The sequence below is a fragment of the Artibeus jamaicensis genome, unplaced genomic scaffold, assembly GCF_021234435.1.
Source record: "Artibeus jamaicensis isolate MK-2021 breed Jamaican fruit bat unplaced genomic scaffold, CSHL_Jam_final contig_490, whole genome shotgun sequence".
Classification (NCBI taxonomy): domain Eukaryota; kingdom Metazoa; phylum Chordata; class Mammalia; order Chiroptera; family Phyllostomidae; genus Artibeus; species Artibeus jamaicensis.
In genome coordinates, this window is record NW_026521861.1 from 9,778,416 (window position 1) to 9,799,631 (window position 21,216).

Sequence of the window (21,216 nt, forward strand, 5' to 3'; positions counted from 1 at the left end):
AATATTGTCAGCTGAAGCTTTTCCGTCCTTATGGTACAGACTCCAAATTACAATAGATTACAAACTGCACAGAGCTTCTGTCTTCTCCAGAAGCCACATATAAAGCACCAGTAGACAGTGGTAACTGACAACTAAGACTAAAAATGTTGACAATTTCTTGATTTGCCTGGTTAGCTTATGTATAGAAGTCATTAACTATTTATAAAATGCATTATGAATTGGGTTCCTTCAAACTGTAGCTGAGTGTGTGACATTTCCAGCTCAAATCCTCATGCTTGCATTTGGCTAAAGTACAGATTTTATACAGTTGGTAATAAAGTAAAATTATTTTAGTTACTTTATCAAGATACAGGAGATGTTTCGGTTCCATTAACTTTGAATCTTCCAAATTAAAATATGGCATAGTACTTGGTAATGTAGAGTGAGGGTTTTAAAAGTTCTGCAAAAGGTGAAATAACTTATTGATTTTTTGGAGGAAAATCATCCATAAAATAAGCCGTTTTTTCCCTCAAAGGAATTTTCCTTTTTTGGTATCCAATTAGTTTAATGATGATCCTGCAGGCTAAATTATGGTTGATTACAATCAGCTTAATTTAAAATTTCAAACCATAAAAAGTTAGGAGAAAAATACCAGTGTCAGACATTTAAATATAATTCTTAATAAAATGATGTCTTGACACTTAAAAATGTTTGTAAAATGATACTCAAGGGTAAAGACTTCAGTTTTTAGCGTTGATATATCATTTTCATGAAGGACTATTTCTGATATTTGAAATGAGTTATCTTTTCATTCTTTAACAGAAGTCAGTTCTATCAGGAAACATTTTGTAAACTGAACCTATCATTTGCTTAATTACATCCAGAAAGCTATCCCAGTGACCAGTTTTTACCTTCCCAATGGTGAAGAATGACATTTATAGGGACAGACCACCCTTCAACTGTGGATAAATTCTTAGGTCTCCTCTGTTACTGAGCATGTCCACTCTTAATTGCTGGTTTTCAAAATAAGATGAGATATTTAGGGATACATGCTTGCAATTTTCTTCCTCTTTTGAAGTACAGTAAATGAAAATAAGAATATAATATAATTGAACAATCTATGCCAGTTTGTTGGTATTTTGGTGAAAAAAGGGAAAAACAAAAACCCTCTCCATATGATATTCTTGCATCCTGTGGAACGTTTTAGTCCCCCGTAGTGATGAAATGAATAATTAAAAAGGCAGCTCTGATACCACGGCCTGTTTAAAGGTTCTCATTTCCTTTAATGCCGTAAAATACTTTGCTTAGCTAGTTTGAAACTACTGTAGTGGGAATCTCCACGTGGGCAAAAGGAAGGTTTGACTTGATCTAAACAGTGTAGTAAGGCCATGAAGTATACTGTCCTTGTAACTTAGCATTTTTAGTACAGTTCTATATGAAGTTAATAGGAATATCTAGTTAATAGCAGCTTGAATAAATACAGTGAGAGAAGCAGACTTAATTAATGTGCTGTTTGTGTTGGTAAGATGTCTGGCTTATTCACAATGAATGAATTGGGCCACTCCTGAATTGTTGAGACGTCTGATAGAAGTGCCATTACTGACATGAGGCTGATGACTTAACTTTTCTACTTTGCCCTCTCTGAAACATTATTGGTTTTATTTATCTACATGCAGACTTACTGCATTCGCCAACGTATAAGATATGCATTTTTAGCAGGGGGTGCAACCCTGGGCAGGGTATAGACTCAGGATGGTATGCCATCCTCTCCTTTATACTGAAACATTTTACATGTTTTGTTGTATCTTTTCCCTGAGTGTCCAGAGGATAATAAAGTGGTCAGAGAATCCTGTGTGATAGCATGAGCACTGACCTGTGAGTCAGGACCCCAGTTTAACCAAAGCTACCTTTAGAACTCCATGACACTGGCTTTTTCCCCCTAAAAATTAAAAGGGTATCTAGATTTATTTATTTTTATTTATACTCCATTCAGCCTTTTCAACTGGGTTCTGCCAGAGAGGTAAGCCCTAATGCCCCAAGGCTTCTGTTCTATGTAATAAATTAAATTCTGTTTTATGTACCATTCTTGGGAGAATTAAGAAAATAGTTACTGAAATAATTTTCTGTGTTTTGTGGTTCAGATAAGAACCCCAATTGAGAAAAGCAACTACTTTAACATGATTTAAAATCTATTGGTTTTTCCTCTTCAAAGTCCTTTTGAATTCTAGCATAGTATAATTTTATGTGTCAGATATTATGATCTCTATGTGACAAAGCAGTATTCCTCATTCATTACTTTAGAAATCTAATTTAGAATCTTGTTGACTTCTGATTACGGATTATGGATAGTCCTTTTAAATTGCAATAATTTTTCCGATAACCATTGGACAGGTAAGAAATTTTAAGTTCAGAACTGAACTTGAAAGTGAGAAGAAGATGACCATTTTCTAACTGCCATGTTTAAATCCACTGTTTTGCTTAGTTAGTTCAGAAGCAGAAAAGGCAACAGAGTAGCCTATAAATCTGAATTTGGGTCTGACACGGTGATGCCAAAGTAGCATCTCAGGACTGTACTGTCGCTTCGTAGCTACTCTGCGGAGCCTTTTAGCTTTTCCAAATGTGTACACTCAGGTCAGAAACTGCGCGTAGACATGTCCCTCTGACTTTACAGGTGAAGGTAGACTTCTTGTAAAACAAAATTTCACCCTGCGAAATGTTGACTCAGCCCACTTGTCTTTATTTACTGGGATTATGAAAAGTTGACTCATAGCCTCCTTGCTTTTATTTACAAGGATCGGGGAATTTAATTTGTTTTACCAGGCACGCACATGCATGCACACAACACGCTCCCATACTTGTCCTCAGGCCATTATTTAGAAAGGACCTAGAGACGTTTAAATTATTGTTTGGAAATGGGTTGGGCTTTTAAGTTTCATCTCTTTTTGGTTAGTAACATCACAATAATGAAATATAGATAACCAATTTTTCAGGCATTCCAGTGTATGTATGCAGATACAATATTGTCCTCGAATTGGAGATTTTAAAAGACCTATATTGTAAAATGGATTTCCTGCCACAATATTAAAGACCCCCATGTACTCATAATTACAGTCTGGTGAGTTTTACAGATATGCAGCTACAGAGCTGTATTCCTTTGGTTTACTGTTCTTATTTGAATGACTTACATATGGAATCATATACCACTTCCGATCCATTTTGCATATTAATGGAGTACTTACACAGTGCAGAGTTTTCTTTCATTATTGGTATTTGAAAACCTTCTAATTTACATTAAACTTCTCAAGTTCAAAAACTTTACACAACTTTGGTTTGCAGATTGTAGCGAATCGTTTTCCATTAGGGGGCTCTCGAGGTTTGAGATGATCAGCCTTGACACCAACAATGCTTCGAAGCCTGCACTTCCTAACGTTTATCTCACTCTCTCCCTTTTTGTTTTGTTTTATAGAAAAGGTCACGGATCGCCTACAGTGACGAAGTACGCAATGAGCTCCTAGGGGATGATGGGAATTCCTCAGAGAACCAGGTAGCATGCTAATCAGGAAGGCCCGGTGGGTGGCTGGAGGGTGAAGGAGGTCACGGGCACACTGGGCTCCCAAGCTGCTCCTTCCCAGTATTAGCAGCAACTCATGTGGAAGTGATACTGTTTAATGCAAAGCTGGAGTCTTAATCAACTTCAAAATGTTTCTTGGAGATCTTACATTTAACCCTTTACCTTGGGATCACTGTCTGCTATCTTTAAAAAAATCTTTTTTTTCTCTTTTCTTTATTATTTAGTACTTAAGGAATAACTTGAAACACACTGTTTGCAAACAAAGACAAGGTCTTCACCTCAAACACATGTAAAAGGAATAAAAAAGTACACAATGCAGCTTTGATAATAATGCAGTATAATTAAATCAACACTTGCAGCAAAACAAATGAAAGTAAGCTTTCAAAATTCAACAGGGCAGCTCAGTCTCCTATTGTGGAGCTTCTTAAAAATACATTCAGTAAAATGCAAATCGTATGTGCTAGTGTGGAGCTTGGATACTCGTAGATGAGTTCTGCCTCTGCCAAATAACAACAACAACAACAACAACAATAATAACAATAATAGGAAAGTTGTTTTGCAGTTTAGGATCTGCATAAACAAAAAATAGGCTCCAGTTTCTTCAAAGGGCCTTAGAACTTGGTTGTCAGGTCTCACTGGGTCACACAGCAGTGTCAGGAGTCTGTTCCCCACTTTTTCCTTTGAGTTAATACTGCAGGTTTAATCAGTTCGTATAGCTAATATATATGACTTCTGAAAAATGTTTCCGGAATCTCCGTACAGAGATGATTTCTAAAATGTCTCAACCCCAGTCACTGGTTCTCTTTAACACTTTTAAAGATAGAGGGCTTCAGAAGCAAGCACCTGTTTATTAATTATACTTTAGCAAAAACTATAAAGATCTCTACTCTGCCTAAATGAAATAAATCACCCATGGAGTAAACCAAAATTTTACTAAGATTGTAAAACATAACAATATAGTGATACACATTATGAAAATTCCATAATTATATTTATGATTTCAAATAAATTATATTATAGGTCTGTATATGCTGCAAATATATTACTGTCTACTATAAAAATATATAACAGGGGTATTGCTTATGTGATTAAGTCTCCCATCTACCCACCCCACCCCACCCCCAAAAAAAAGGGAGAAGAGTCATGAGCTGATTATGTTCGTTTTGGGGAAGTCTCACCTTCTCCACTATTGGGGTGTTATCAGCCTTAGTTCAGACATGTACACACTTTAAGATCCGACTTGGGGATTTCAGCTCTCCTGATTGAAAAGGTGAGAGCAGCTAAGGGAGAGAAAAAAGTATACGGAGCACATCAAACAGAAAAGGGTGATGTGATAAAGGGGTCTTACTCATAACAGATTAAATAATGTAGGAATGAGAGAAAAAAATATTTTCTTCCTATTTTCAGTGAGATTTAGGTTGCTCATACTTCTTGAATGAGTGAATCATAATTTTATTTCCTATCTTCAAAAAAAAGATCATTATCTTTTTTTTAACAAAATACTGAATGTGTAGTTCCCATGTCAGTTCTTTAATAAGCTATAGATCATTTCCTCATTTCAAATCAACGATTGCCTGATACAGAGGAAATGGACAGGAAGGGGGTGTTCCTGGCTAACCAGGTGCCTGTATTGTGATGGGCGGTGCAGCACTGGGACAGGGCCGCCCCCCCACTTTTTAAACTATGTTCACACCTCTTAATGGACATTTATGTGCCTGAAACATTTGTGTTACGTGCATATAAGTATGATCTTTTTATGCCTCAAAAAAAGTATTCCACCAAAATAGACTGAGTTCATATTTTCTGAATTTTTCTAATTATATTCCTGTCACTTTCAAGTGATAGCACAGAGATTTAGTCATGAGAAGCTGTCACTTCAATAAATAGAGTATGATAAATGATAGTCATGGGTATGTAACTATTAGATTATTACCAATGTGAACTTTTCAGTCTAAAATTTGAATGAGGCTGGAAAGTTCAAAGAAACCACGTTTAACTCTTTGGATATTTAGTTACCAGGTGTAGAAAAATTTCCATTATCATAATGAAGATACTAAATTTTGTTTTTAGGCTCGTTATCATAATATAGGAATTAAAATCCCTCAAACTAAACCATCCTTAAACAGGAATGGTCACTTGAGAATAAGCCTTTATTCTGCATCAGTGTCCATTCAGACTACAGAATTAAAACAGAGCCCTTTCTTCAAAGGAAGAAAGGGTCTTAAGTTGGTTTTTCATATTAGTTTTCGTAGCTGAGTGGCAAAGAAGATAGTTTAGTTCTGAGTCAACTTACATGTAATTTATGTAAGAAAGTATTTTCTGCCCACAAATAAGTTTATTTTCAAGTTCATTATTGATAAATCGATTTTCAGAACTTACTGCCTTATCATGAACTTTTAGGATACAGAGAATATTTGAATATAAGCAAACTGAGACAAAAATAGCAGTATTTGTTTCACTGAAGTTGGGATATAGCTCAATATTTTTTAAATTATAGGTCAGAAAATGAAAATAATTAAGAATCAATAGCAATGGTTATAAATAGGTAATATAAACTAAGTACTATTTAGTTAATTTTGATGTAATATATACAACCTCCCTATATTGGCTTTTTTTTTGTGGTGATTTAGACAAATGTGTGTGCCATAGCTGTGACTTCTCATTCTGGCCATTGATAATGCCTTTTTCAAAGGCACTAAAACCTGGCTGTTGATACACACAATTATAATCTTCCAATAGCTATAGTGTATATTAACTTATTTTTATATATAAATATTTCCACCATGATTAGAAATGTTAAGATTTCAAATCCTAAGAATTGTTCAACTGCATCTTTAATGTCCCTCATGTAGTACATAGTTTCATGTAATTTCAAATTAATTGCTTTGTATAAATTTGTTTCTGATTCATATCCATTCCATACAATCAAATAGAGTTCATCCCTAATTTACAAAGAAAGGGCAAAATTACCAACTTTGCATATTTGAGTACTATTGTTGGGTCATCAACTTTCCAAGGATTGTTTCATAGGCATTAATTATCATTCTGTTCTTTTAAAATATCATATTTTCTATTGCACATAGCAACAATTTAATTCTTGAGAGAATTGAGATTTTTTATATAGAGAGATGCTGTATTTAGAGTGGAAACCTTAATAGCTGTTCATTTGATTTAGTTTCATGAAACCCATTCTCAGAAAAGGAAAAAAGTACATTTTGTAGAATTAAATCCCCTTCATAGTAAAGTATCACAATGAGGCAAATAAAATGTTCCAAGCAATACCTTTGAACTTGTAGTGGTCTCTCAGTTTCCATATGTAAAATTATATTGATCAGTGAATAAACCTGAGCAAATGCTATTTGAGTAAATCCTAGAGGGTTCAAAGAGAGATATAGAAAGAGTAGGATATTTGTAAACGTGCCAAAATTTTTGTGGTAAAGCAATATTTAGCAGATAGGATTGCTTAATTTTTTTAATACGAGGTTCTCTTAAGTTCCGATTTGAGCTTGCTGTGCATAAAGTGTGTCAAACTTCAGCCACAGACCAGGGGGTGAAGTCGGTCAATTTAATTCCCCAAGATCTAAAGGAGGTCGGTATCATTTCTTATAGCCCTGGCAGAGCAGATCATTACCAGGCACAAATCTGTTCGTTACGTGCTGAGGGTTTATAGCAAAATAAATAGACTGTCATCATAAGTTCAGAAAATTGTGTGTTCGACCCACGATAATGTGTAAAGGGCGTTTAATAGAGTTCAGCATTTATTCGTTATCTGTATGCGGACAGAGACGGCAGTCGCGTTATCAGCTGTAAAAAAAAATTTTTCGGGAGCCGTGGGGGTCACGTGACGCGCCGCCCACACCGAGGCGCGCGCATGGGCCCTCCGAGCTCCGCAGAGCAGTTTTGATTTTAGTCACAGCAGAAGGCTTAGCCACAAGAGATTCCACTGGTTCAAACCAGCGTAAACCAGATTTTTTCAGCCCACAAAGGAATAGATTACCTCTTGTATCACATTCTGCATTGAGTGTGGGGGGGGGGGGGCGATGGTGCGAGCACCTCTTTGTTTCAGGAAAGATATTGGTGATCATAACTCAACGTGGTGGCCTGGCCCTCGTTCGTCTCGTCTGTGCGGAGCTGGTAACCCGATGATATAAGAAATCACTACTTCCCGTCTAGTCGAAGCATTGCTAATTCTCAAATATAGACCATCTTTTGTTTACTTGAATGAAAACTCTCAACCCTTAAAAAAAGAAAAAAAGAAAGATAGAGATTAAAACCCGTCCCATTACCTAGCTTAGCTACAAATCCGGCGTAGAGCTCAAAGGCAGCCATGCAGCACAAACAAGATAGAACATTTTTTGTTTGGAACCTATTGAAGAAACAAATGGGCAGCATTTTAAACACTCATTGATTATGGCAGGGTGGCATGCCCCAAATGGTCTCCACTGCTGAAGAGTAGTTTTAAACTTTGGCCCTTTAAGTATCATAGTCAAGTGATGAATGGTCCCCCCAGAAAGGAGAGAGCTCCATGCGATCCATTCCCAGATCTTCTCTTTCAGAGAATTAATGTTTGCCTTTTTCCCATGATGTTCGGAGAGCAAAGAGAAAGATTCTGAAATGTGATAGGCCAGGTATTTTCATTTAAAAATCTTACCTCTAATGGAGAAGAATAGTACCTTTCCACGTGAAGCGATGAGGGGCTTTACTCATACCCACTGGATGGTTGCTAAGTGTATTAATTAAAAATAATGACTTCTTGTATATTTTGAAAGGACGACGTTAAAAGTTTAATTTTCACTGAGACATTATGTAATAGATTCTATACCCATTTTATGAGATTCATAATGATTTTGAAATCTCATTCTTTTGTACTTGAAATACTTTTCCTATAACAAATGAAATAACGGAAGAAGCTGGAATGCCTGCTGCCTCCTTTGAATTGGAGACAAAACCAGCATTAAGCATTGAGAAATCTAGGCTATAGTAAACATGATACTTTTGGAGAGAATTACAGGGAGCAATTCATAGCACGTTTCTCCCAAAGCAATACTTTAATCTATTGGCCTGCATGTGTCAAGTGTTATAACAGATTTTAGAGATATTTGGATGTTTAAAATTTATCAATTGTAGCCCTGAATTGCTGAGGCTGCACATTTCAGACTTAGAACGTGGTTTATAGTCTCTTCCAATACAGGTTTCAGTTTCTGTTCATTGCAGAAACTGTGGCAGTCTTCTCAATTATACGCTGATATTTGTAGTGTACAACACTGTCAAACATACACATCTACCCATACAAAGAGTGAGCCAAATGGTTATGTCCATTTTCTAGCTTCTAAAGAGTTAAGCAGCTTCTTTTATCTGTTATATTTCAGGCAAATAGAAAAATGGTCTGCAGAAGAGAGTTGAAATGTTATCACAGGACAATTTACTAACAAATAAAGATAGGTTTGGAGTCTGACTTTAATGACAACAAACTGCAGTACAAATGAAGTAGGAGATGCTTTGAGGTGGCCCAGTTTAAAAAATGAAGAAAATTGAAAAATAAAGAAATGTCAAAAAAATTTTAAAGCACCATGTGATTGCAGTAGCCTCTTAAGCAAAACAAACATGTGGAAGTTAACTCTAATACACACAGTGTTTCTAAGGGTAGTGAGATGTTCTCTGATACCATGTCCTAAGTATTATCTATTCTGGCATGCATTATTCTCAATGAAAACAATGTTATCTCCCAATGCAATTTTTTTTTTACTACAGTGAGTACAAGTATGACATTAACATAATAGTTTGTTTTATTGGGACAAAAGCATGAACTATTCATCATTTTCATTTGTAGCTAAAATCTGAAATCAGTTGTCAAGATTCTAAATCTAGAAACATCCTGAAAACTTGTATTTACAAAACCTTTTCCGTAGTACATTCTTAGAAGAGAGGAACAGTAAACTTGTTTTCTTTCTTTATAATATAGACTTCTATGAAGTCATTCCCCTTTATTTCATGATGGTGTCTTAGATGTACTTTAAAAGAGAATTTCACACTATTCTCTTTGTTTAATGTGACAGTGTGAGAAAGTGATCTTTATTCGTTCAAAAACTCTGCATGTAGTCTGTGTTTAGGTTCTTTTAATGTGTTTGTCTGTGATTTCTAAATGCTAAACATGTAAACAGATAAATTGTCAATGTTAATTCTGTATCCTGTCGCACAACTGATCTTTCTTTCCTGCCATTTCTCTTCTTTTTATCTTTTTTTTGTGCATTCATGTTGCAGTTGATAAAATTACGTGAAGAGGTGAGTACTTTCTAGCTTGCTTTTTTTTTAATTCTGCTTTTCCCTATAAAATTGAGTTTCTAAATCTGAAGTAAGATTTTTGAGTTCATTTTTCCAGGCAAATCTGCACAGAGCAAAATTATTGATTATGTTGCTAGATATATTCTCTGCTGATTATCTTTAAAAAACAAGCATATCCAAATCATGCCTGTTTCAGCGATCATTGTTATTTGTTGGCATCAGGTGGAAAATTCATATTCTAAAAGCCCCAAAAGGAGGGAAAATAAAGGAATTTCGTAAAACTATCATGAAGTATCATTTTTAATGCAAACTAACTTCAGACTTGTTTTATTTATATTGGTTTCACAAAGAAGTCAACATGAATAATTTTTTTTCTTGCAATCTGATTTACTTTACTGAAAACTGTTTTTAAATAAACTTCTTTCCCTCACCCAAATTCAACATAAGATATCATGAATCCATTATCCTTTTGGGGAAACACGTATGTTATGAATGCTCTACTAGTCCGTGTACACAGACACCTAAGAATAACCAAAGCTCTCGTCATTGTTAAGCACTTTCCTTTCTGTAGGAAATAGCACCCAAGTGAGTTCTCATTTTCCTGAATTTGCTAGCCTGGTTCATAATGCAGCCTCAGACATTTCTGTGGCCCAGCAAATATTTATAGCAATGTTATCATTTTACCCCCACATAGCAAATGATTCTGTATTTTTTTTAATTAGGCCAAACTTATCAGATATGCTTTGGTACTCTTTGCAGAGACAGTGTAGTTTCATTTTTCACTTACTACAGTTTTGTTGCTTTTATATCAGGACATAAAATAGTGGCTTGTGTTGCAACTTAAAAATTGCCCAGTTGCTTATAATCCGAGTACTGTGAATTATTTCTGAATTTAGATGGACTGCATTGATTGAGTTTTTCTAGAACTTTTTTTATTGGTTTGTCATCATTCTCCAGGGGATACAAATGCTAATTTAGAGGCTTGTAGATAGTGGTCTTCAACAGATTTTTAACTGAAAATGCATGAGTGGTATCTTCTCTTAGAAAAAGTAACAATGCTGTATAAAACAAAAGCTGAAGATACACAAACCCATGCCCTGCAACCTTTTTTGTTGGTTGGTTGATTGGTCGATCTTCTCTACATTGAAGCAGATGTATACACTAAATGAATATAATCAATTGCAGATCTGATATATAAGATTATTCCTGAGGGGGGCTGATACGTCCATAGTTTTTTTCTTTTTCTTTTTTTTTTTTTTTGCAAGACACAATATCTGCTTGTATAGATTTGCATATGTTCATGTTTAGGTGAAGAATCAGAATTTTCAAATATTATTGGAACTAATAACAGATTTTAAAAACTTCTATATGAAGAAAGTACATGAAGCTCTGACCCCTGACTTCGGCAATGAATATAATTAATAAAAGTGTGTGTCTTATTACAATTGACATTTTTGACAGGAGACATTCTGCTGTTGTTAAGCTGAATTGTGTGGATTTAGCAATCTTAATTTTAAAAGCTGCAAACATAAGGTCTGCATTTCTTTCAAAATATGTTTTATCATTATTTTATGGCTTAACTTTTTTTATGCTGCCTTTAGCAACAGTTTCATCAGTTATGCTTCTGGAATGCATGTCTCCAAAAGTGCAACCTGTGATGAATTGTACTTGGAAGAATTATATATATCACCGAACTAATAGAATAATATGCTCTGAAATAGTCTTTCAACAATCTTTGAAATGAATGTAGCATTGATGTTTATAGAGATGATGGTGATGACGGTGCACTGGTACATGGTTTGCTCAGAAGCGATTGTTTCTCAGCCAGGATTCTAATAGGAAACAACCAGAATGTACCCCAGATTTCTTTCTTGTATCTATCCCAAGAAAACAGGCACTCCTGTCCTCCAAAATAGGACGTTTTGTTGTGCTTAGAAACAAAATACGCCCCCATCCCTTCTTTGTGATGCTCTTTTCTGGCTCAGTTCTGTAGACTGGGCGTGCTTGGAGGCAGGCTGGCAGTGCACGGGAGCTGACCTGGCGTTGGCGATGCCTGGCTGTCCGTGTCAATGAGCGTCTCCAGCCCTCCACACTGCACAGCTCCTTACACAAGTTAAGCTCCATCTGAGCTCCTGCACAGCTTTACTTACCTGCTTTGAAAAGGGCTGAGAAGAGGGTGAGAGAATGAGTTTGGGATGGAGTGTGGGGGGCAAGTTGAAAGCATCAGCTGCTACTGTAGTGTATTGCCTTTCATTTTCAGAGACCAGGGCAAAGCACAGCCGAGGGAACAATGTAAATAGCCCAGCTGTTACAAGAACTTGTTTTTAGCTTGACTTAAGTGAAGGGGCTCCAAAATACAAAGGGAGGTCCTGCTGGAGAGCTGCGGGTAAACTGAGAGTCCTCTGAGTGCACATTTAATCTGAGAAAACAGAACTGTCCCGAAGAGGACTGACTTCTGTTGTTTAGGAACATTCTCTCTTTTTAAAAAGGGTCTTTTAGAAACTGACTCCCACCACAGCCAAACATGGATAATCTAATTTAACTCCCTTTTATGGAATCCTGAAAATCATTCCACATTTAAATGCTTTGTTTCCTACATTATATATAATCATCTAATTAGACTGTCAATTTCCAGTATTGATCTCGGACTTTAAAAAAATCTACAGTAGCTAAATCTTTCTTTTTAATTTAGGGATTTCATCCAGTAGCAAAATGAACTAAAAATCTTTGTTTCGTTATTCTGGATTAAAATTCAGATTACTCTTGATTTCACAAATCTGCTATCTTTTTACAGAATCAGCAACTTGAAATTGTCCTTTGTTAAGGGAGAAAACAATCTTCAAAAAGGGAAGAGTAATCCTATTCCCCAAAACCTGCATGTAGTGAGAATTAGGAGTGAGAAAGCTATTTTGACAGGCTAAGTAAAATGTTTAATTTTATTTAAAAGTAGTCATTAATGCCAAACACACAGAGCTCCCCTTGCTTGTCTTTTTCTCAATTACAGCCTTTAGTGATTTTTGCGCTTCCATAATATAAGCTTTCCTTCCTTCCTCCCTTTTACTTATTTAGTTTAGGATTTTTTTTTCTTGCAGAGGGAGGAGCAGTTTTCCTTAATTTCTAAACTGTATATTGGATGACTCTATTAATTATTATAGACCGTTGATGCAGCTTCCCTGACCTTCACATCAGGTCCTATCTCTCTGTTCTAAATGCATTGTTTTAATGATTCTTACCCCTCCCTTCCCCCCCCTTCCCCCAAAAAAAATTTCAAGGAAAGCTTTGATGTGGCTTTAGCTGCCTCCAACGTCTGGCCGCATCTCAGATGTGTCACCTATGCCGGGAGGGAATAAGGAAATCACGTTTTGAATGGTAATGATAACATACTAATCACTTCCTTTCTTTGAAGATGGAAGCGAGATATTCTGTCAGCATCCCTGGCTGCTAGAGCTTGGAGGCACTGGTCTAGGTGTATTAGCTTAAGTGTGCATGTCAATACAGCTTGCATCTCCAGGATCCATGGGGGCTCATTAGAGCAAGGTAGATCGTTTCACTCGACAGCCACTCAGATAATATGGATGGCACCTCCTTTTTTTATTATTATTAGGAAGCATTTCTTCTATTTTAAGTGACATCTGCCAACAACACAAAGTTATAGGACTCGTGGTTGCAATATTTCTTTCTTTTTGACCAAATACCAAAACTGATTTGAGGGGGTAAGCTGCTGACCAATGCAAATACGTGTGTGCCTCTACACACACAAACATACACATGTACGTATGCATATATTTCTGAGTGTCCAAGCATGCATGTCTCTACACACATGTTCACACGTGCATGAACATATTCTTACCCACTCACAGCAATGATTAGCTTACAAATCTGTTCGTCAACCTGAATAGATCTAGTATAGAATCGTGGTTTTTTGTTTTTTTTTTTAAACAACAACCCCTTAATGCAGCAATGAAAGTTTAGAAGCTGAGATTTGAGGGAAGATCCTCTAATCAGCCAATCAGATATAATATAAGAGAGTGCATGTAATTATTATATTAATAGTTCACAGTTATGTCAAGTTTACTTTGAATCTAGTGCATAAATTCACGATTTTGTACATCTGTGTGCGTGGAGAAACACACATCCCTTGTTTCTTAGTGCTGCCCCGAGTTGTCTTCAGCTAGACCTGCTGTTTGGTATTCTGTCTTAGTAGCACATGTTGTTCTGTGTGGCATCTCGCCGCACATCCAAAACAGAGGGACATCCTCTTAGAAATAAAGTTCCTGTTTAAAAATTACAGTCTGCAGAAGTTAAAGGAACAAGTGAGTGTTTTAAATGATTGCATTTACACAAGATAAATATAAAATAAGGGCCATAGATCTATGCAAATGCCTCATGCATTTGCCTCTCCTGAAACAGGAAAGATCCAGTTAACTCTGGTCGTAGTACATTTTTCAGTGTTTTGGAGTAAGATTTACTGTGGCTACGTACAACACAAGCCTGCCTTTTAAAACAAACAACAAAAAAAAAGTGGATGGCCCATACGCAACTGAGTGATTGGAAATCCGTCCATTGTAGCGGATCTTACAATGGAAGATTTGCTCAAAATTATTTCTAATGGGTTTTGACTGCCGTCCCCCTCCCAAATGTTAGGGCATACAAAAGCATTATTTTTTTAAAGGCAAAAAAAGAACATTGTAGACGGCCGTCTGATTTTTTTCCCCTTTTTATTTTTCAGAGGGCACATCTGCTAGATAACACAGAGAGGCTGGAAAGGTCATCTCGGAGACTAGAGGCTGGGTACCAAATAGCAGTGGAAACCGGTAAGAATTCTGAGAGTGAGCAAATTGTCTTGCTTATGCACAGCAGTCTTCACAACACATGACATTTCAGGGTAACTTCAAAGGAGCAGCAGAGACAGCAGCCCGAGATGTGGTTTACATATTGGGGAGACAATTGGGAGCTTATTTGTGCTTATCTTTTTTCAAGTTAAAAGGCATGACATCTACTGAAAACAGTTCCTGAGGTTTAAAAGTATATATCTGAAAAGCGATAGAATACTTTGTCTAAATTCTACATTTGTCTTAATATGCAGGTACATGTTGTCAGTTTACCCACCCGCAATGGTTGCTGGCATCCAGCACGGTCCCCAGTTGTTTGCTTCGTTACGTTTATTCCTGTTTGTAAAAATTAACATTTTCATCAGTCTAAATGATGTGGACTAGGGGCAAAGAAGTAAAAATCCCTAGTTCACCTTGCTTATTTATCCTGGTGTTAGAAATGGTTTCTAATAATCCTGTATTTTTTAAAAATCATGAACAGAGCCTATAAGCAGATATTAAGGGAAAAAGCCACAGTAAGAAGGAAGACATGATACATGAAAATCTCACTAGCATTAGTTAATACTGTTCAAACTTTTGGTTTGAGTTAACACTAGTTATTCTTTTCAGAAAACACCACCTTTATTTGACTTCCAAGACTCGTCTACTTAAAATAGACAGGCTTTTTAATCATAAATGTTTTGTGCAATGACTATTTGTTCTCACATAGTAAATAAATATCCACGAACTCCTTTGTAGCCGTCAGGTTTTTGTTACTTAGCTTTCTTTTTTGTTTTGTGTTGCAAAGTATAATTAGGTACAATCTGTTTTAACATATTTTTTTATAGTTTTTGCACAGTGTGTAAACCACAAAAATATATAGTTAACATTTCGATCATTTAAAAAAATTTAGGTCACCGAAATGTTTCTTTTGGAAGAGCAGGTATAATAAAAATGATTCCAAGTAATTTGTGCTGTGAATGGCTAGTGTTTTTTGTTGTCCTGGATGCATGGCTATTCATTCTGCTTGGCTGGCTGTGGGAATAAATCTAAGAAACTGAGTAGGAAGAACTCAGATGGCACTGGTATTAATGGTCGGAAGACTAAAAGAGACCATAAACCTTCCAGATTTTGTAGTACTGTAGGCGGCCCTTCTTTCTGAAGCTATTGGTACATTGGCTTTTAGCACTGATTGGGGAAAAGCCAACTTTTGTTTGCTTTTTCTGTCCTTGGGCTCAACTGTGGACGTAGCTGTGCTGTAAAGAATGTGAGTAAAGCAAAGAGCCCTGAACACGAGGTCGAAGGACCAGGCTCAGGTTGGAGGTCTTTTTGTGGGACCTTGAGCAAATCACATAACATAACCTCTTAGAGTCTGTGTCTTTTTCAACAAAATGGAAACAATCTTGCCTGTCTCCAAATATTCCTAAGAAATGATGGCATATGTGAAAATGTTTTATACGCTATAAAAACACTATATGAATATAAATATTATTGTGGGTATGTTGGTCATTTGATGATTACGGGCATTTATCTTTATTGCATAGAAAAAATTTCATTGTTATTAAAGTTTGTATAGATTTAAAAAGTTTTTAAAAAGTGTTACTTTGACATTCTTGGGGTCATCAAGGAACCTTCTTTGATAAAGCCACCCATTGGCGAGCCTCTTGACATGTGGAACTGGGATGGGCTGAGGGTGTTCTCACTGTGGCACTGTCTCTGATTGGGCTGCCTTTTCTCTCAGCCCATCATTCATACCGTTTCCTCCTAAAGCTGAAGGAAGTCGTCAAAGATGTCCTCAAATATGGGGTGGGGTGTGGTCATGTATTGATCAAGAAGATAAGATTGAGTGGGATTTGATAGTTTTTATGTGTGCTAAAATATAATACCCGCGTCAAACTATCAACACAGTCAACCTGGAGATGGTGAGTGGCCCAAAGTTCAACCTAAGTCTTCTTGGACTTTTTAATGGTAGGTTAACTACCATTAACTACTAATGGTAGATGAACTATAAAGCTGTGTAAAATTAGATGGTTATTTGTCATATAAGACTTGGGAACTTCTTACAGACTATAAAACCAAGTCTGTGAAGAGTGAGGGTGGGCTTCGTGGAGGTGGAGACAGCTGTGATACATACACCACCTCTGCCGGACAGGAGTCATCCCAGTGATTCAGGGGTGAGTTTGAACAGTGGATTGAGAAACAAGAACACAGCCACAACATCTTTGTGGGGGAGGGGGAAGTCTCAGCCTGGTCGCATCTAGTCAGTCAGCGGCTCTGCATATGGGTTATGATGTGAATTTATGTACTAACCATCTTGTTAGAGTAGCAGAAGAAGAGCAACTTTCAAAAGGAAAAGCTTTTGGTGTTTATTGGTTGCTTTTTCTGAAAGGCAATGAAATGCAAAAAGGAGATGTGGAAGAGTTAGTATGACTTTTGAAACAGCCTGAAAGAGAGAAATGGATTCCAAGTTTTGGTCTGAGAGCTAGTTCTAGACCACATTAAGTTTTCACCAGTTCACAGCAAAATGAGATTTTAAAAAAGGTCAAAGTAGTGACTTTCTCACAAAGCAAATTTTATTAATTAAAAGGACCACCGTTTGCAAAATCATGTTGTTTCTATTTTGGGGTGATAAAAGAAAGGAAAGTTTCATGGCAAGAGATAGAAATAGTAGGTAGAAGGTGTTTTTTTTTTTTTTCTACCTGAAAAAATAACAAAATTGGCAATCCTAATTTGGGCCTCTTGGAATGTTTTTCTGAAATTTTGTGTGTCTACAAATCTATGAACTATTGAAGAAAGATAGATCAGCACCATAACCTGACCTTGTCATTAATCAGCTATGTGACTTTGAGAAATCACTCAACCTATCTGGACATGTTCTTCTATTTGCAGAATTTAATCCTGGCACCAGATTCTATATATCCCAACAGCTGTTATAAAGTAAATGAGGTCACATATATTCAAGTGGTTAGACAGTAAAGAGGGCTCTGTAAAAGTCATCATTTTTATATATTACCATTAGCCAAAAGTGATTATTTTCAAAATTATTGATAAACTATTTCAATAAAAATCTTTAAACTTCTCTGTTCATTAAGTTGATGACAGTTATTAGCAAATATCATAAAAAGAACATTTGATTAGTATGTAAAATCAATTATATAGAGAGAAGAATAGAAAGCATATTACTTTGGCCACTAGTATCTTCCAAGCAAATATTGAAATTCATCTTCTAAAATTGTTGAGTTATTTCTGACATTTTTAAAAGCTGTTTTGTCGCCCTGGCTAGTGTAGCTCAGTGGATTGAGCATGGGCCTGTGAACCAGAGGATCATGGTTTGATTCCCAGTCAGGGCACATGCCTGGGTTGCAGGCCAGTTCCCAGCAGGGGACTCATGAAAAGCAACCATTGATTGATATTTCTCTCCCTTTCTCCTTCCCTTCCCCTCTAAAGATAAATAAATAAAACCTTAAAAAAAATTTTTTTAAAAGCTGTTTTGTCGAATTGGCCATTATTTTTTCCTTAAGAACAGCTGTTCAGCAGAGGGATGCATGTCCAGAATGCACTTGGTCTGAGAAAAAGGACATGGTTATCTTTAAGTGCCATTTACACCTTGATATATATTGAGTTTCGTACCAGTCAGATTTCTTTCCTGGTTCTCTTCCTATTTGAAAACACTGATGATGTTACAAGTGAACGGAATGGCTCCATTTAGAAAAGAAGGGACACTTGGAAGAATATATGACAAATGAAAGAGCTGATGCTGGAAAATTTCAATGGCTGATGTCAAGTGAGACAATGACCAGACTCATTAACAAAACTTTCTTTGGCGTGACAATTAAAGACCAGATGCTGTGGCAATTGTGTGAGTCATTGGCTGGGTCCAGTTTGGTGTTTCTTACCTAGTTCTTGTCCTAGAACCTGTGACTAAAAGTCACAGTATTCACTTATTAGTCATTACTAATAATTATGACTCTTAGATGTGTGGAGATATCTATTTTGTTTGACGTCAGGGACTTCATAGTTAAAACTCTGGGTCATCTGCCTTTTATTCTGCAATTATGATTATTTTTCTCTGAAGTAACAATCTCAGACTGACAGTAGGAACAGCTTTATGATTAACAAAAGACGTAGGCTGAAAGAGAAATTAAGCAAGGGCAGAAATGTGAGACTCATTCTCTCCTTTCAATATATAAACAGGGAGTTTAAGACACTCATGACTGTCCTACCCTATAATGCTCAGTGGACCCAGTGCACCTGGTAGTACATCTCTGGAACCATGTGGCATTTGTCTGCAGTTAGTAGCCTCATGTCTTTAAAGAGTGATCTACACCACATATTAGCCTTGCTCCTACCATCCCTGAGTACCTGAGCCTTGTGAGTCCGCACCCCTTCTCTCAATGGTCACCCCAGGCCACCTGGCTCTGATGTCCCTTGTGGTCCCTGATCTCCGCAGCAGGGTGCTACTTCTGCCAGCCTTCCTGCCATGAAGAAGAGGCGCACCATCCTTGCCCCCACTTATAATCAAGCGAGGAGATAGTACAGCCAGACCATCTGATTCCATGTTCGTAACCCTCAGGCCACACGGAAAAGTGAATGGGCCCTGCATACCGAGATTTTCCAAAGGCATCTGTTGTAGTCAAACTATGTCATGTTCTTATATGTATTAATTTCCTTTTCACATAATTTCAAAAATGGACCATTGAATGCTTCGTGCCATGTTCTGATAATACAGTAGTAAACAAGACAGCCGGGGCCCCTGTTTTTTCGGCAGCTTGTATATGAGGGCAGCAGTGAGGGGTGGGGGAGGCGATGCAGAATGAGACCTTCTTAAAAATCAACAAATAGGTGACTGGGTCATTTCAGATATGGTAAAAGTGAAGCACAGTATTCAAGAGTAACTGATGAAGGTTGTCTTAGGCTGGCTAGTGAGGAAACACTTCCCAGTGAGGTGACTTATAAACTGAATCTTGAATTGTATAAACATGCCATCAATGAGCCAATTTTGGACAGGTGATTCCAGAAGGGAAGAGCGAGAACGAGGGCTCTGAAATGAGAAGCCCTTGTGAGGTTCTCAAGAAACAGAAGGAATACCGGGATGGCTGGAGTCAAGTGAACGAGAGGGAACAGCACACAATTATATCAGAGCCAGGTAGGGCGCAGGTCGTGTGGTGCCCCAGGGTGTGGGAAGGAGCCTAAATCTGACGCTAAGTAGGGTGTGAGGCCATCGGAGGGCAGGCAGTGGCCTGATCTGAAATGTGGAGGACAGAGATTGTGCGGGTGGAGTGGCAAAGGGGTGCGAACAGGAGACATGGCAGGAAATGTATTGTAGTAGTCCAAGATTTGGTCCTCTTACCAGTTGAGATGAAGATGCAAGATAAATTAAGCCATTTTAGAAGGCATTCCAGAGCAAGGAGCTTGAATTTTATCATTAGTTTTCTTAACAATTGGCACGAGGTCCCAAAGATTCTTCCTGAAGGATATCCTCAAACAAGCGGAAACTTCTACTTGGTGTAGCTTTGCAAGGACAACAGCTAGTCCATCAGGCTGGTTGTCACAGAGATTTGTGATCAGAAATCTGGGCTTAAAACCAAGTTTACGGTAATACAGTGTCCGTTTGCCTCCCCTCCCTTCCCCTCTTCTCCTTCACCACCCCTCTCCCCCTTTCCCCTCCTCCACTGTGTGTCTGTGAGAAAGCACTTAAGCTCTACTTTCCCAGCAGATTTCGATGATATAACAGCATTATCAACTGCAGTCGCCATGCTTATATTAGATCCCCAGATCCTACTTATCTTAGAGCTGAAAGGCTTTACCGAAGCTTGTATGCTTTAAAAAATATTTTTTAAAATAAAAATATATGGATTTTACTTTAATTTCAGTATTTCAGTACTATATTATAGTTACCTAATTTCAAGTTGTAGACATTCACTGTGTTAGGAATATACTTCCACAGGCCAATTTTATATGTTGTGTTCAGATTATTTTTGCTTTTTTTGTGATTGCATCATCCAAATTTGAATTCATTTGACCTAATAGCCAGAAAAACATCTGGTGTCCTTTTTTCCTTCTGGAAAACAAACAATTGTTAGAAGTATAGAATTTTCATAAGAATGAGATAATTTATGTACATCACTATTTATTTTTGTTTTGCCTATCTCTTCACCAAAAAAGCAATCATTAGTGGTATCAGGTTACTTATATTTAAAAATCAAACAAATGTGTTCACGTTCAGAACTTTTTGAAGAATCTGAACAAATACTTTTACAGTCTGAGGTGACTTCCTCTGTATCGTTAATTGTCTGAAAGACTGGCCTGCACTGCTGATGGGGCTTCCCCGACCCTTTCGTGGGGCTGTGTGGTGGTCACGGAGCACAAGAGGACGATACTGCAGCTCTATCACATTCCATCTTTTGGTTCTTGATACTGTCTTTCAACTCACCTTATTATTATTTTAAGCATCTCACTATAGAACTAATTTAAAATTTTTAATCAGTTTTGGAAGTATCTGTCGAGACAAAGCCAGTCATCTTCTTTATTATTTCAGGAGTTTTTTCCATGGCTACTGACATTTTCCTCTTT

General features: G+C 37.0%; 1 protein-coding gene across 5 annotated transcripts in view; it reads left to right on the forward strand.

The window, feature by feature from the left end:
• The window catches only part of VTI1A (vesicle transport through interaction with t-SNAREs 1A), a 335,162-nt gene that overhangs the window by 69,856 nt on the left and 244,090 nt on the right, over positions 1-21,216 (forward strand). For 3 of the 5 annotated variants that reach the window (XM_037132894.2, XM_037132892.2, XM_037132890.2), the window contains exons 4-6: positions 3,446-3,523; positions 9,812-9,832; positions 14,562-14,646. In XM_037132894.2, the coding sequence (XP_036988789.2) occupies positions 3,446-3,523; positions 9,812-9,832; positions 14,562-14,646 (184 nt within the window). The remainder of the gene's footprint in view (positions 1-3,445; positions 3,524-9,811; positions 9,833-14,561; positions 14,647-21,216) is intronic. The other 2 variants (XM_037132891.2, XM_037132895.2) reach the window with 1 other exon arrangement.